We start from the raw sequence: 14,964 nt of genomic DNA, 5'->3' as shown, positions 1-14,964 counted from the left end.
AATGCGAACTAAAATTAATTATTTAAAGACCATTACGACGTTGACTAAATGTACAGGCTGTATAAAACCAGTGTGACTAGATACGACATATTTCTTGAAAATTAAAATACTTATTTCTCTGTGTATATTATGTTACATACACACTCTCTTCCAGGTTCCAGGCAAATGGCGCGAAGTTTTTGCTTGAATATTAACATAGAGCGCGCGTAAATTTCTGCTGGCAACTTCCGCTTTCTTATCTTGGCCAGTATGATTCCCGTTTGTGTTATCATTCATATTAAGCAATATCAAAGTGGTAACGCCGATAATAGATCACACATATCTGGAGACAGAGCGACTCAAGCACGACAACGTTCATATTTCGTTTTTGTTTTTTAATAATACAAACTTTTCAAAATTAAAAATATACCTCAAAGATATATGGGCTAAAAACGTTCACGAACCAGTCTTTAGGGAGCATTTCTCTTTTCATTCAAATTCCGGACCAGCTCTTATTTAGGTCAATCATTTATTAAAAACAACACTGTGCATTTCTTTATCCCAAACGCACAATGCCGTCGGCTCTTCCTTGTGCGACGATCCAGGTGCGACTCACAGCCGTCATCCTCACGACAAAGTCCGACCACAGCCTCGCCCACCTCCTCCGCGCCCGCCTCCCCCCCTCTTCCCCCTCCCTCTGACCAGCTTCTCCTCCGGCCTGGCTGTCCGTTTGGGCCGCCCCACCTTGGTCCACCCTCCGTCCCCGGCCTTCCCCTCCTCCCTCTCCTTACCAAACGCCTCCATCACCGACTGGATCCCCGGGATGGCCTTCTGCGCGCGGGCCTGCGTGTAGCTGTTGCTCCGCTGCCTTCCCGGTTTGGCCACGCCCCCGGCGCCGGCGCCGCTGCCCCGCCTCTCCCCGGCCCCGCCCCTCCAGCCGCCGTAGACCGTCTGGCGGCGGTAGTCGTGCACGGCGCCCGCGCTGAGGCGGCGCCGTGTCTCCCTCTCGCGCTCCCAGGTGCTCTCCGACACGGTGCTGGAGGGGCTGCTGCCGCGCGACCCCAGGTGGAGCGAGCGGAGCCCGGGGGCCAGGCCCGCCGTCGGGGAGGGCCCCCGGGAGTCCCCCCCCGACCACGGGCAGCCGTCGCCGCGGCTGGGGCTGCGGCGCACGGCCGCCGCGTAGGTGGACGCCTCGTCGCCGTACGCCGACAGGAAGCGGGGCAGGTCGCGGGCGTGGCCCGGCGTCTCCGCGGCGACCTGGGGCTCCTGCGCCAGCTGGTTCTTCACCTGCTTGGAGCGCAGCTGCTGCATCCATCTTGGATCCACGTCTGAGGGGCGAGGGGAGAGGGGAGGGAGGAGAGGGAGGGGGAGGGGAGAGAGGGAGGGAGGAGAGCAGAGGGGAGAGGGAAGGGGAGGGGAGAGGGGAGAGGGGAGAGGGGAGGGAGGAGAGGGGAGGGGAGAGAGAAGAGAGGGAGGAGAGGAGAGGGGAGAGGGAAGGGGAGGGGAGAGGGGAGAGGGGGGAGAGGGAGGAGAGGAGAGGGGAGAGGGGAGAGGGAGGAGAGGAGAGGGGAGAGGGAAGGGGAGGGGAGAGGGGAGAGGGAGGAGAGGGAGGAGAGGGGAGAGGGTAAGTTGCTGTTAGGATACTCAGACCTTAGAAAGAGGGGCAGGGTACTGTAGTCGCCCAGCTGAAAGGTTTTCGGTCTGAACCCCCGTGTCCACAGTCTATGGGGAGGCACCCTTGAGCAAGAGACCTACTCTCTCCCTGCTAAGTAATGACGTGTGTCCATCTCAAATATAAGACGAACTCCCATAATCCAACGATCCAATAATGCAACATCACTGTACATAGTATAATCTATACAACAATAGTAATAATAGATTAATAGTACAGGGTAGGAGAACAGTAATGTAAGGTGCAAAACATTGGTTGTAAAATAAAGATTAGTTGTAGTCTTACTATTACATGACCTGAACTAACCTTCTCATATTATCTTCTAACAACATCGATAACATGAACCAGATCCTCACCAGAGTTGGAGCGGCTCCGGGGGTCCCAGGAGCCTGTACCGGGGTTTAGCGTCCCCACCACCAGCTCCACCCCCTTGATCTGATCCGGCCCGGGGGCCGGTGTCACCCGATGGGTGTGGCGCGAGGACCGGGGCGACTTCACGTCGTTCTGGGGAACAACGTCAGACAGAGGTGACGGGGATGACACCTACCAGATGAAGGTATGTAGACCCAGATAGACCCGTGGACGACATGGGGCTCAGGGGGTAGAGCGGGGCGGCTGGTAACCGTAGGGTTGCTAGTTCGGTCCCCGGTCTCCTCCTAGCCGAGTGACGAGGTGTCCCTGAGCGAGGCGCCTCACCCTGACCGCTCCCGACGAGCCGGCCGTCGTCTTGTGTGATTGACACCGCCGTCGGGGTGTGAATGTGTGCATGAATGGGTGAATGTTGGGCGGTATTGTGAAGCGCTTTGAGTGGCCACTGGTTAGAAAAGCGCCGTATAAATGCAGTCCATTTAAAGAGCACCCTGAAGAGCACCCTTCTAGCGACCAGACCGCTCCCCGATGTTCGTGAGACGATCTCTCACCTCATAGTTGATGACACAATCCACAGTCTGCTTCTGGTCCATTCCGAGGATCCACTTGTCCATCACAAACGGAGGCTGAAACAACGAAGCATCAACGCTTATTGTTGCTGTCGTTCTCGTGTTTCAACGTTCGACTCTCTCTTAAAAACACAAAAGTTTTTTTTACTGTATCAATAAAGAACAATAAAAGCGATTTCATTACGCTACCTTTGTCATCTTTAAGACGTCCACGTCCGGGCGGTTGGTGTTGAAGCTGACGTCTTTGATGTACGTGACGGCGATGTCGTCTCCGTCCAGCTCCATGTACATCTTCCACTTGCAGTCCTGTGAGGGAAGACAACGGCAGGACATTAGAGCTGTGGTGTACAACAAACAGAGCTCCTAATTCAAACGCTCATATTTAATTGCCAATGCGTTTGTACATGGAATAAAACAAATAGAGTTCCTAATTCAACTGCTCTGTGTTGAATTGGTGATGCTGTTGTCATTGAATGAAACAAATAGACTTCCTTATTCAACTGCTCTGTGTTGAATTGGTGATGCTGTTGTCATTGAATGAAACAAATAGACTTCCTTATTCAACTGCTCTCTGTTGAATTGGTGATGCTGTTGTCATTGAATGAAACAAATAGAGTTCCTAATTCAACCGTGTTGAGGAGTGAGTACCTCTTGTTCATAAACCAACAGCACAACCCAGAGGCAGATAGAGGGCAGTCCTAGCATCTCTCTGTTTTATACCAGCCACATTACAGGAGCAGACACTGAAAATGCGCGAAAGGGGACTATTGAGATGTAATGTCACAAATTCCCCCTCAGTTGACGTCATACTCGCACGGTCGCTAAATCGTGTGAGCAGGTTATTGTCCCAAAAGTGCTAAGCTGTTGGAGAGCGCGATAATGAAGCATTCCCGGGCCGACTCACGGACAGACTAACGCCACCCGTCTTTTCGGTGAGTTGTCGTGACGACGTGACACGCCTCACACCCCTCGCCGAGACCCCCCAAATCCCACCGTAACATCCACCTCCTCCTCCTGCATACTGAATGAACGCTGAGGAAGCAGTAAAACCCCCCTCCCCCAGTCGCCCGATCACCCATACAGCAGCCACAGGTCAGCGCCTCATCCATTGTGTGTGTGTGTGTGTTTGTAAGTGTGTGTGTGCGTGAGTTTTTGTGTGTGTGTGTGTGTGTGTCTGTGTGTGTGTGTGTGCGTGATAGAGAGAGCAGGGATCACAGAGGAACACATCAAAGGACTAGTGGCACTGAGACACTCGTGTGAGGAGTCCCTGGCCCCTCTCTAGCCAAGGTCCCTAGGGGCCCGATCTAGCCCGCAGTGAGGGGAGAGCAGGGGGGGGCGTTGGACCCCCGCCGGCCGCGGCCGTCCCTGGATGGCGTCGACGGCGGCAGCCTGGGGTCCCTGGGGGGGCCGCGACGGGTCTCTAATCACTCCAACAGAAACAATGTGTGGTAATGATGCTCCGGGGCCCGGGGCCCGGGCGAGCGGCGCCTAATGACGAGCCTCATACATAATGCAGGAGCGCTGGCTTGGCGGCGCGGTGATATCCTCATTAGCCAGGGGACCCTCGGTGGCTGTCAGATGGCCACCGCACAATCGCAGGTCCTCACTTTGTCTTTGAGACGTGCAGCTGCTTCCGTGACACCGCCAGCGAAGAGGGGCGAGCGACGAAGAGGAGGAGGAAGGAGAAGAAGAGGAAGAAGGGGGGGTGGGGAATGGGGGGGGGGGGGGAAGCGACTAAACATAGTGCGGGGTTTGTTTTATTTAGTGCAAAGCGGAGGAAAAAAAAAAAAATAAAAAAAAAGCCCTTCCAGTTTGTAAAAACAAGGCTGACACGGAACCTGACACCAGGCAGGGGAAAATAATTAGCTCTCATTTTCTCAGCCTCCTGTTTCCTTCTCCCCGCTGTGTTTTCTACCCACTAAACCACCACATGTCAGGAGAAATGGGAGGCAATTAGCTGGCGCGTTTCAGCCCCGCCGAACACATTGAAAGAGGACTATTTATGATGGGACAATGAACAGCTGAAAGATTAAATAACATTTGCCTTTTTAAAAAACGAAAATGACTTGTGGCTAAATGGGGGCCATTTCTCGATGAATTCAAATGGGTGGAAGTGGAGAGCCTCCCCCCCCCCCCCCCCCCCCAACCCGACACAAAGGGGGGGCGCGTGGGGCTCCGGGCTGCCGCCGCGGTGGACGCGGTGTGCATGACTGGAGATGAAACACTTATTCATCTGTTGTTGTTTTAAGTGTGTGTCGAGTAAATCCCTGGTCAGCCATTGATGGAGGGAGATGTCATCCAACATGAAGGACAGAAGCCTCTCTTAGAGGATGCATGCTCCGTCCGTTTATTATAATAACAATACTACTACTGCTATTAATACCAGGGCTATTTATTATAATAATAGCACTACTACTGCTATTAATACTAAGGCTATTTATTATAATAATGACACTACCACTACTTTTAATGCTATGGCTAATTATTATAATAATAACATTACTGCTAGTACTAATACTAATAATAACAATACTACTATTACTACTACTGCTATTTATTATAATAACAAAAATACTACTATTAATACTGCTACTACTGCTATTTATTATAATAATATCAATATTCCAACTACTATTGCTCTACCTTGTACAACTACTTATAATAATAACAATAAATAAATAGTAAATACTATTACTACTACTTATAATGATAATATGAATACTACTACTACTTTTTATAATACTACTACTACTACTTATACTACTACTACTATTTATTTCAATATCAATACCTGTCCTACTACTGCTATTTATTATAATATTATCAATATTACCACTACTACTACTACTATTAATACTCGTACTACTTATAATAATAACAACAATATTAATACAACTACTACTACTACTACTACTACTACTAATATTGTCATTATTTATTATAAAAATAATAATTATAAATAAATAAATAATAATACATAATACATTTATTCTAATCGTTAACATTCCATCTCAATAATCAATTGTCAAAAATATTTCTTGCTGAATACTGATTGCTTGTTACCTATAGCCTTTAATAGCAACCCTCCCTAACGGATCTGTCAACAGAGACGAGCAGTTTGGTGAACTGTCCATGTGTCGTCCTGGAAGGGCCTCTAGTGGTGGCAGGGTGTGACCTAGCTCTACCAACTCACAGTGTTTCCTGTTCCTGCTTTGAAGTGGTACCCAAACACCAGCTCCAGGTACACCGTCTTCCTGCCCTCCACCTTCTCCTCCAGCTCATCCTGGACATAAAACACATGGGTTCCAGAAGTCAAGAACACCCGGAACGGATTCGGGGCGAACCATGTAGAGAATCCGGAATGGGATTCGGACTGAATGCACAGGGAAGGAGAATCCGTTGTGCAACACTTAAAAGCGGAGAGGAGAATGACCTTGAACAGCGGTGGGAAGTGCAGGAGCCCCAGGTAGTCATTGGTTAGCTTCAATATCTCCTCCTGCAGAAGACAACAGGTTCCCAGCACAAGACATCCTGCATTTACATTTTACATTTAGAGCATTTAGCAGACAATTGTATCCAAAGTGACTTACAATAAGTACCTTTGTCAGAAGAAAGCAAAACAACAGTATATCGCTGTCGGTACAGTAAGGATGTTCATAGAACCAAATGCCAAGCACTAACAAATGTTAGGTTAACCCATTCCCCGTATACAACAAAGATAACTATGATAAGATGCTAGCAATTAAGTAGTATTTTGATGCCTTTTTTTTTCATGCATCTCTTCGGCAATGAACATGCATCAACAACAACAACAACAACAACATCCCTAACAACGAGGAAGATGGCCGCCCACGCCCTGCTCTGGTTTCTTGTCGCTCCTTGCCTTGAGGTGCATGATGTGACCCTTGGACTTGACCCCCAGCTCCCTCATGTCCGTCTCGGTGAGCAGCAGCAGTCTCTTCCCTGTGATGTGGTTCTCCTTGAACAGCTCGGCGTACAGCTGCATGCCAGATGCTCCGTCTCCTGGGGCAGACGACAGCAGAACACCACATTCCACACGCCTCGGTCACAAACAACAACAGCTACAGCACAGAGTCAATGTGCTGGAAACCATCATGTGATATCCTGGTTAGTAATGAGCCTGAACGCACAGAGCTACGACGCAACAAACCTGGTCCGGATATTTGCTGCATCCAGAAATACTGCAGGCACACAGGAGGGGATATATATTAGCTTTATAATAGCGCAGGGAAAGCCAGGGATGGGGGAATTGTACTGGGATGGAAAGGCATTGATACTAACCACATGTTCTTCGGTCCAGGTGTAGATGTCCAGGGTGGGCAAGAGCTGTGCACGGAACGAATGGGAAACCCGAGAATATCATTATCACATAGAGGGCAGCAGAAAATGGAAAATATGTAAATGTACATGTGTGTGTGTTTGTGTGTGTGCGTGTGTATGTGTTCGTTTGTGCGTGTGTGTGTGTTTGTGTGTTTATGCGTGTGTGCATGTGTGTCTGTTGTGTGTGTGTGTGTGTGTGTGCTTGCGTGCCTGCGTGTGTGTGTGTGTCTTCCATTTGACTGTGTGACAGACCTTTTAAGCACAGACAAGAAACGTCCACAAATTTAAATAGACGCCGGTATGTTTTGCATGTTTACGCAGCAATTACTTTTTCCAATAATTGTGTTGTGCCGTACGGACGGCTTGTGATGGTTGTCAAACTGAGACGGGGCTGGTGTCCGAGGGGTGAATTCCAACAATAAATCATTTAAAGCTTGTTAAATGTAATCGGGCGGAAACTTTTCCGGCCAGAAGAAAGATGAAATCATGATCAACATAAGTCACAGGGTTTGAAAATGTCAGAAATACTTTTTTTCCTCAAACACTCCTGGCCATCCCAAGGAGAAGAAAGGCTGTAGAAACTAATGAGTGATCTCCTTCCTGCTGGCTCTTCCTCCCACGACAGGCCCTAGCAGGCCTATGAAGTGCATTCCAGTTACAAAGGATCACGTTTCAGTAAACCAGCCAGCCAAACCTCTGGGCCTTCAGTCTCATGAACCCCTTTTCCCTGCAAGGTCCTATGCCCTGACCGGTACGGTACCCCACAATCCCCTAAACCTAGGACCCTCTACCTCTAAACCTAGGACGCCCCTGCCTTATACCCTTCAGTCCTCTAAACATGGGATCCTTTGCCTATACCCTAGGGGTCCTCTTGTCTACAGACCCCTTCCTCTGAACCTCGGATCCTCTACCTAGTCGATACAGTCCTCGACCCTATTCCTCTACCATACAGTCCTAGACCCTTAACTCTACCCTATGCTCCTATACTCTAGTCCTCCCATTCCCTACCCATTCATCCCCTTTCCTAGATCCTCCTTCCTCCCTCATTGAAGTGACCTCTATTTGTTGTTGGCTACGTATTGATTAGAAGATGTTTTAATCTAACGTGACTGACGGTGACTTTCACTCAGATGAGTGATGAGCCTACCTGTTCAGATCATTAATGAGCAGGTAAGGGTTGGCATCCTGCTCATGGAGCGGTAGACTGTGGAAGAGGGGGTTCAAACCCTGACCGGGACGTCGTGTTTGGAGAGTAGAACGTATTATTTCAATAAATGTATTTTAGGTAAACTCTAAATCATACAGGAGTCAGAGTCGGGGGCGGGTACAGACACACACAACCTGGAAATCTGATCTGAAAGGAAGGATTGCGCTTTGAGTTCAACAAACACACAATCCTGCCCTCATGTGGTATTTTAAGTGTATACAAAACACCCTGAAGGAAGATACGAGACACATGATAAACCATAGCAGAAACGAACCACCCCTCTCTGTCTCACGATTGATTGTAGTGACAGACGACCGATTATTGGCCTGAGATTGGAGTGGCCAGAGAGTTCCCTGATGTGTTTTTGGAAAGGCAGAAGAAGAAAGGCAGAAAACAGCACTAGAAAGAACCGCGGTTTATAAATGCAGTTTATTTAGGGGGGAAAAACAAACTTTGAACAAGAACACGTCTGGGTCGTCTTGGGAGCGAAACGTTTGGAGGCACTTGAAGAGGCGGAGAGGTGCGCGTGGAGGGGTAAATACAGGCTGAGGTCTGTGTATAGGCTGAGGCGGTAACCGGGCAGGATGTCACATGTGAGCTCAAGCAGAAGACGGCAATCGGACCGTGATCTGAGCTGAAGATCCGTTCCATCCTCCCTTCATGAATCAATACCATGACGATACCTTGCCAATACTACGAGTACCACTGCACTCTGTGACTTGTATTCCCTAAAGTCACCGAGTGGTGAATGTAGGGAATACAATCTACACTACACATCGACCCAAAATGCACAATACACATATTATTATTATGAATATTATTATTATTACTAGCAATAACAGGTAATAACAGCAACAACAACAATAGCAGTGCTAGTATTCGTTCACGTGGCGGTAAAGTGCTTATCTAATCATCGTTTATGAATGACTCCCAGTGCGGCCCTCAGGTCTGAGCGGCTGAGTGAACGGCTCAGGCTCAGGTCTGATCCCTGGCTTGCTGCTCGCTGCTCCTGGCGTGCGGAGAGCGGAGAACAGAGTGCGGAGAACGGAGCGCTTTCTGGTCCGGCTCAGAGAGCGCTCCAGCGCTGCCGACGCCGCGACTTCGCTCCGCCACATCCAGAACAAATTGGCCAATCTTAATGTCAGCAGAATGTCACTTCCTCATAAAAGCTTCGCCCCGCTCCCCGGGCGCCAGCTCCCACGGCTCTCTCCGCACAGCACGCCACTATACATCCAGTACATTAGGCGTAAACGACTTCCATAGGGCCGCCGCGGGCAAGTAGCCCAGCGGCGGGGACGTCAGGGCAGCCGCCGGGCTACCATGATCGGCGTGTCCACGGCCCGCTGGCTACACGCGCGGTGAGTCATTAGTGCCGCGTGACGAGACAGGTGGCCCAGCGAGCCGGAAGCAGAGTGGTTCACACAATGCTAAGGGCTATGGGCGCTAAGTGACGGGAAAGGTAGGGGCGCTAAGTCTATCGGCGCTAAGTGATGCCAAAGCTATGGGTGCTAAAATGTAGCACCCATAGCTTTGCCGTAATTCAGCAGCTAAATGATGCCAAAGCTATGGCCGCTAATTGACGCCAAAGCTATGGGCACTAATTGACGCCAAAGCTATGGGCGCTATGTGACACAGGTGCTATGGGCGCAAAGTCCATTGGCGCAAAGCGACGCCAACGCTATAGTGATGCCAACGCTTTGGGCCTAAGTGACGCTATGGGCGTTAAGTGACGTTATGGCCGCTAAGTGACGCTATGGGCGTTAAGTGACGCTATAGGCGCTAAGTGACGCTATGGGCGTTAAGTGACGCTATAGGCGCTAAGTGACGCTATGGGCGCTAAGTGACGCTATGGGCGTTAAGTGACGCTACGAGCGCTAAGTGACGCTATGGGCGCTAAGTGACGCTTTGAGCGCTAAGTGACGCCAAGGCCGTTAGCGCTGGAGAACCAAGCCTAGCGCCATGAGCTACGTTGGCTATGTTCTCACGTGTGATCGGAGCTAGCACAAGGTCCCTTTCAGACGCCACAGAACCGGCTGTGGTCCAACCACCGCCCCCCCCCCTCCCCCCCACTAATCGCCGTCGGGCCCCAGGGGCATCGCCGCCACGGCGTTGATCCTAACCTGCCGCCCCCCTCTGACCACGCGGCTGGACGCGGACGAGTCGGAGCGGGTGGCCCCGGCCTGCACCGTCACCCGCTGCACCCCGGCGTGCAGCGGGGCCGAGGGGGGGAACACGTCCGGAGGACCCCTCCTCATCCTGGACCGAAGGCTGGCCCTGCCTCCGACTCCCACCCCCAGCCCCAGCCCCGCCCCCGCCCCGGGCTCCTCTTCCTCCCGCCCGCCGCCGCCGCCGCCGCTAGAGGTGGAGGTGGAGGTGGAGACGTGGCAGGACATCTGGGAGGTGTTGCTCTGCTCCGTCTTAGACTCATAGAACGACTTGGAACTGATCGACACGGGCAAGAGGAGCTGAGAGGCAGGGGGAGAGGGAGGGGGAGACAGAGGGGGAGAAAGAGGGAGGGGGGAGACAGAGGGCACGGGACGGAGGGGGGGGGGGGGGGGAGGGAGACAGAGGGGGGGACATGGGGAGAGGGAACATGGGGGGGAGACGGAGGGGGAGAAAGAGGGAGGGGGGAGACAGAGGGGGGGACATGGGGAGAGGGAACATGGGGGGGAGACGGAGGGGGAGAAAGAGGGAGGGGGAGACAGAGGGGGGGACATTGGGGGAGGGAACATGGGGGGGAGACGGAGGGGGAGAAAGAGGGAGGGGGGAGACAGAGGGGGGGACATGGGGAGAGGGAACATGGGGGGAGACGGAGGGGGAGAAAGAGGGAGGGGGGAGACAGAGGGGGGGACATTGGGGGAGGGAACATGGGGGGGAGACGGAGGGGGAGAAAGAGGGAGGGGGGAGACAGAGGGGGGGACATTGGGAGAGGGAACATGGGGGGGAGACCGAGGGGGAGAAAGAGGGAGGGGGGAGACAGAGGGGGGGACATTGGGAGAGGGAACATGGGGGGGAGACGGAGGGAGGGGGGAGACAGAGGGGGGACATTGGGGGAAGGAACATGGGGGAGACAGAGGAGGAGGGGAGACAAAGGGGGGAGAACAAGGCGAGAACATGGGGGAGATGATAGGGAGAGAACACGGGGGAGAGAATATTGGGGAGGGAAGATAGGGGGAGAGAATGTGGGGGGAGGTAAATGAGAAGAAGAAGAGAAAAGGAGCAGACATAGAAAAGAAAGAAAGAAAGAAAGAAAAAGAAAGAAGGGAAATTAGTTTGAGACCACAAACGCACCACAAGCAGAAAGGAAAATACATGTTTTTCTTCATAAAGGAAGAGGATTTTACTGATCTTTTTAACAAACAGGGGGAGAGAGTTTAAAGAGGAAAAACAGAAAACCACAACAGGATAACGTAACGGGAGAGGAAACATTGAAGCGTATCTCTGCAGCTGTAGGACAGAAAAGCAAGCGATCCGATCCGAGTGCTGTGAGCAGTGAGGGTCCATTGTGTGTCCACCTCTGTGTCTTACAAAACCACAAACACATGCAAACCGGGCTGAATCCAAACCACTACAGTGTGCATCAATCCAAGGAAGAGAATTCATTTAAGGTTTTTGCACAACCTTATTTTCTTTCTGAGAGAGAGCGAGAGAGAGAGAGAGAGAGAGAGAGAAGGCAGTGGTGTTCACATGCTATCAGCACAGGTGCCCAGCAGTGAGCCTTAATGGGTGTGTGTGTGTGTGTGAGTGCGGGTGTGTGTGTGTGACTGCGTGTGCATGTGTGTCTGTGTGTGTGTGTGTGTGTGTGTGTGTGTGTGTGTGTGTGTGTGTGTGTGTGTGCCGCTTTACATTGTGTTTTCCCTCCACTCGACATGCACGCTTCACAGCCAGCGAACACAGCCGTGATTCTCAACCTACAGCGCCATTACCCGGACCTGGCCGCCGCCTTCCAGAAAACACATCAATCATCCCGAGCCCCGTAGCGGCGGGGGGGAGAGGGATCACAACAACCACCGTTTGGAATCAGGTGCTCCGCATTCCACCTCCGGGCTGGGCCAGGGTGTGTACCCCCCCCCCTCCCCTGTGTGTGTGCGTGTGTGTGTGTGTGTGTGTGTGTGTGTGTGTGTGTGTGTGTGCGTGTGTGTGTGTGTGTTTGTGACTGGTTTCTTATATAGGGTGTAGGGGAGAGCAAGGTTGAAAGAGACCAAGAGAGAGAGAGAGAGAGTGCATGAGAGGGTGAGTGGGTGAGTGGGTGAGTGAGTGAGTGGGCGAGAGAGAGAGAGAAAGAAAGAGAAAGGGATAGAGAGGGAGAAGGAGAGAAAGAGAAAGGGATAGAGAGGGAGAAGGAGAGAGAGAGAAAGGGATAGAGAGGGAGAAGGAGAGAGAGAGAAAGGGATAGAGAGGGAGAAGGAGAGAGAGAGAAAGGGATAGAGAGGGAGAAGGAGAGAAAGAGAAAGGGATGGAGAGAGAGAAAGAGAGTGTGAGTGAGATTGGGAGGGAGAGTGAGCGAATGAGTGAGAGAGAAAAAGAGAGAGGGATAGACAGAGAGAGTGCGACTGAGGTCGAGAGATGTGAGTGAGGCAGTGAATGAGTGAGTGAGAGAGAGAGAGCGAGCGAGCACGAGAGACAGGGAGACATGTGTAGAGAGAGTGAGCGAGAGAGGAGCGAGCTGGGAGCGGGCGTGGGCTCACCGGCGTGTTGGACTGTTCGATGAGCTTTCGTTCCCACATCTTGAGGTGTTTCTCCCTCTCCTTCAGCTCCTGCTCCTTGGAGCTCAGGTCTCTCTCCAGCCTCTTCAGCCGCTCCAGCGTGGCCTCTATCTCACACCTGCACACGTCACACCCGGGGTAAGTATCAAACCACATAACATCAGAACCATCGTGCTACACAGGGGCGTAGGAATGAGTTTAACATCGGGGGGGGGACACATATCGGAAACCCGACAGATCCGTTAATGGTTTGTACAGAAATATGTCTGAAAAAATTCACAAATATATTTTATTCTACTAAAAAGATACATTTGTAAATGTAGAGGAAAACACATTTTGAATGGCAGTAATGAACTGATGAATATCAAATCAATTCTTTAATTGCACGCTCAATCATCCAGTTTTTTTAGAATAAGAAGCGGTGACAAGACGCTGTGTTGCGCTTTCAAAATAAAATAAAATATTTTTCTCCCCCCGGTATAATTTTTAGGTGGGACAAATGCGTCTGTCTCCAATATTGGAGGGGACATGTCCCCTCCGTCCCCCCCGGTTCCTACGCCCTTGATGCTACATACTGGTACCATCGACGTCAGGGTTAACATAACATCACAGCTATCACAATCGTCTGCAATAACAGTTGTTAGTGCTTGGCACTTGTTTGCATGAACTTCCTATTCTATACCGTAAGCGATTAATTGTTGTTTCTCTCTCTTCTGACAAATGTACTCATTGTAAGTCCCTCTGGATAAAAGTATCTGGTAAATGCACTAAATGTAAATGCACTAAATGTATATTTTCACGTGGTTTGGTCCAAAACTACATGAAAATACTGAGAATGTATTCTCAAATATTTCCTCTATGCAGTGGGAATGTGTGTTGAACACAAGGATGTCATTGTTTTCAATTAAGTTATCGGACAACATGATCAGCCACAAATGTTCAGTATTTAATGAATGTGAAATGAAGGGTTAGAACAATGGCGTTAGAACAACAAAATAGAACAATGGCGCATGAAAAGTTGCCACCATTTCTCAAATATTTCCTCTATGCAGTTTAAAATGTGTGTTGAAACACAAGGATAACATCACCTAGCTAAAATGTCTCATAGAAAATATATTTAAAGTCAGCTTTCAGATTAAAAAAAAAAAATGGGCATAAAGAAATCTGAAGATCACAACGGTGAATACAGGAATAAAGCCGTTGTGATCGGTGGAGACGGCTTGTTATTTTGTTCTGGATGCTTCTGCCCAGCAGGTGGGGCTGTACAGTACACTGGGAACCACTGCAGGGATGCTTCAGTCCTTTCTCCCACTTCTAAAGAACATAAACACAGGAAGGCCAAGCCCAACCCAGCCCCCGCCCTCTGCTGTCGCAACTGGCTTCCCTTCCCGCTCCTGTCAGCGACCAGCGGAAAAATACACACGTTTATCATCTAGACTATTGTGACTGATGGTTGTGACGATGCTGGCACTTAATGTATACACTCATTGTATGTTTTTGCGTCCTGGCACTTAATGTACGCACTTATTGTATGTTGTACGTCCTTGCACAAAAATAGCATTGTTTATCGTCTTATTCTAGCTATCTTTGTTGTATACGGGGAATGGGTTAACCTAGTGATTGTAAGTGCTTGGCACCTGGTTCTATGAACATCCTTACTGTACAGACGGCGATATATTGTTTCTCTTTCTTCTGACAAATGTACTTATTATAAGTCACTTTTGATAAAGGCGTCTGCTGAATGCCCTGAATGTTAATGTAAATTATGAGGATCCTTATCTGTTGTTACTAGTTGCCTGTCTAGTATTCATAGAAAAAGCAACTTGATGAAAATAAGTAAACGATCGCCCACGTTGCAGTAATAGGCTGTGGGGGTTGAACGTTCAAAATGAACTATTGGGTTTGAGTTCCTTATAAACTATCACTTTCAACACCCACTCTTTTCCGCTGCATTACCAGTGACTGCACAACAACATTGACCTCGACACAGATAGTGGACCTATTGCTCATACAGATTACATGTTCGCTAGGACTGCAATTAAGCAATGACAAAATAGACTTTGTCCTGAGAGCCTTCAAAAGATGGTCTCTGTTGGCTCACCATTTCTCTCTCCGACTTTC

General features: G+C 50.1%; 1 protein-coding gene across 2 annotated transcripts in view; it reads right to left on the bottom strand.

Annotated features, from left to right (window-relative positions):
- Window positions 1–5,789: 5,789 nt before the first annotated feature.
- Window positions 5,790–14,964, bottom strand: part of map3k20a (mitogen-activated protein kinase kinase kinase 20a) — a 26,041-nt gene continuing 16,866 nt past the window's right edge. Inside the window, exons 11-16 of one of the 2 annotated variants that reach the window (XM_079732530.1) lie at window positions 12,826–12,961; window positions 6,892–6,936; window positions 6,741–6,791; window positions 6,473–6,612; window positions 6,023–6,085; window positions 5,796–5,872 (exon numbers count right to left, since the gene is read on the bottom strand). In XM_079732530.1, coding sequence (XP_079588656.1) covers window positions 6,517–6,612; window positions 6,741–6,791; window positions 6,892–6,936; window positions 12,826–12,961 — 328 coding nt within the window. In that variant the 3' untranslated portion in view covers window positions 5,796–5,872; window positions 6,023–6,085; window positions 6,473–6,516. Of the gene's footprint in view, window positions 5,873–6,022; window positions 6,613–6,740; window positions 6,792–6,891; window positions 6,937–12,825; window positions 12,962–14,964 lie in introns of both variants that reach the window. The other variant, XM_079732529.1, reaches the window with a different exon arrangement.

This window comes from Pollachius pollachius, assembly GCF_949987615.1.
Source record: "Pollachius pollachius genome assembly, chromosome: 3".
Lineage (NCBI taxonomy): Eukaryota > Metazoa > Chordata > Actinopteri > Gadiformes > Gadidae > Pollachius > Pollachius pollachius.
The sequence above is the reverse complement of the archived record's forward strand: the minus strand, read 5'-3'. Positions and strand labels throughout refer to the sequence as shown.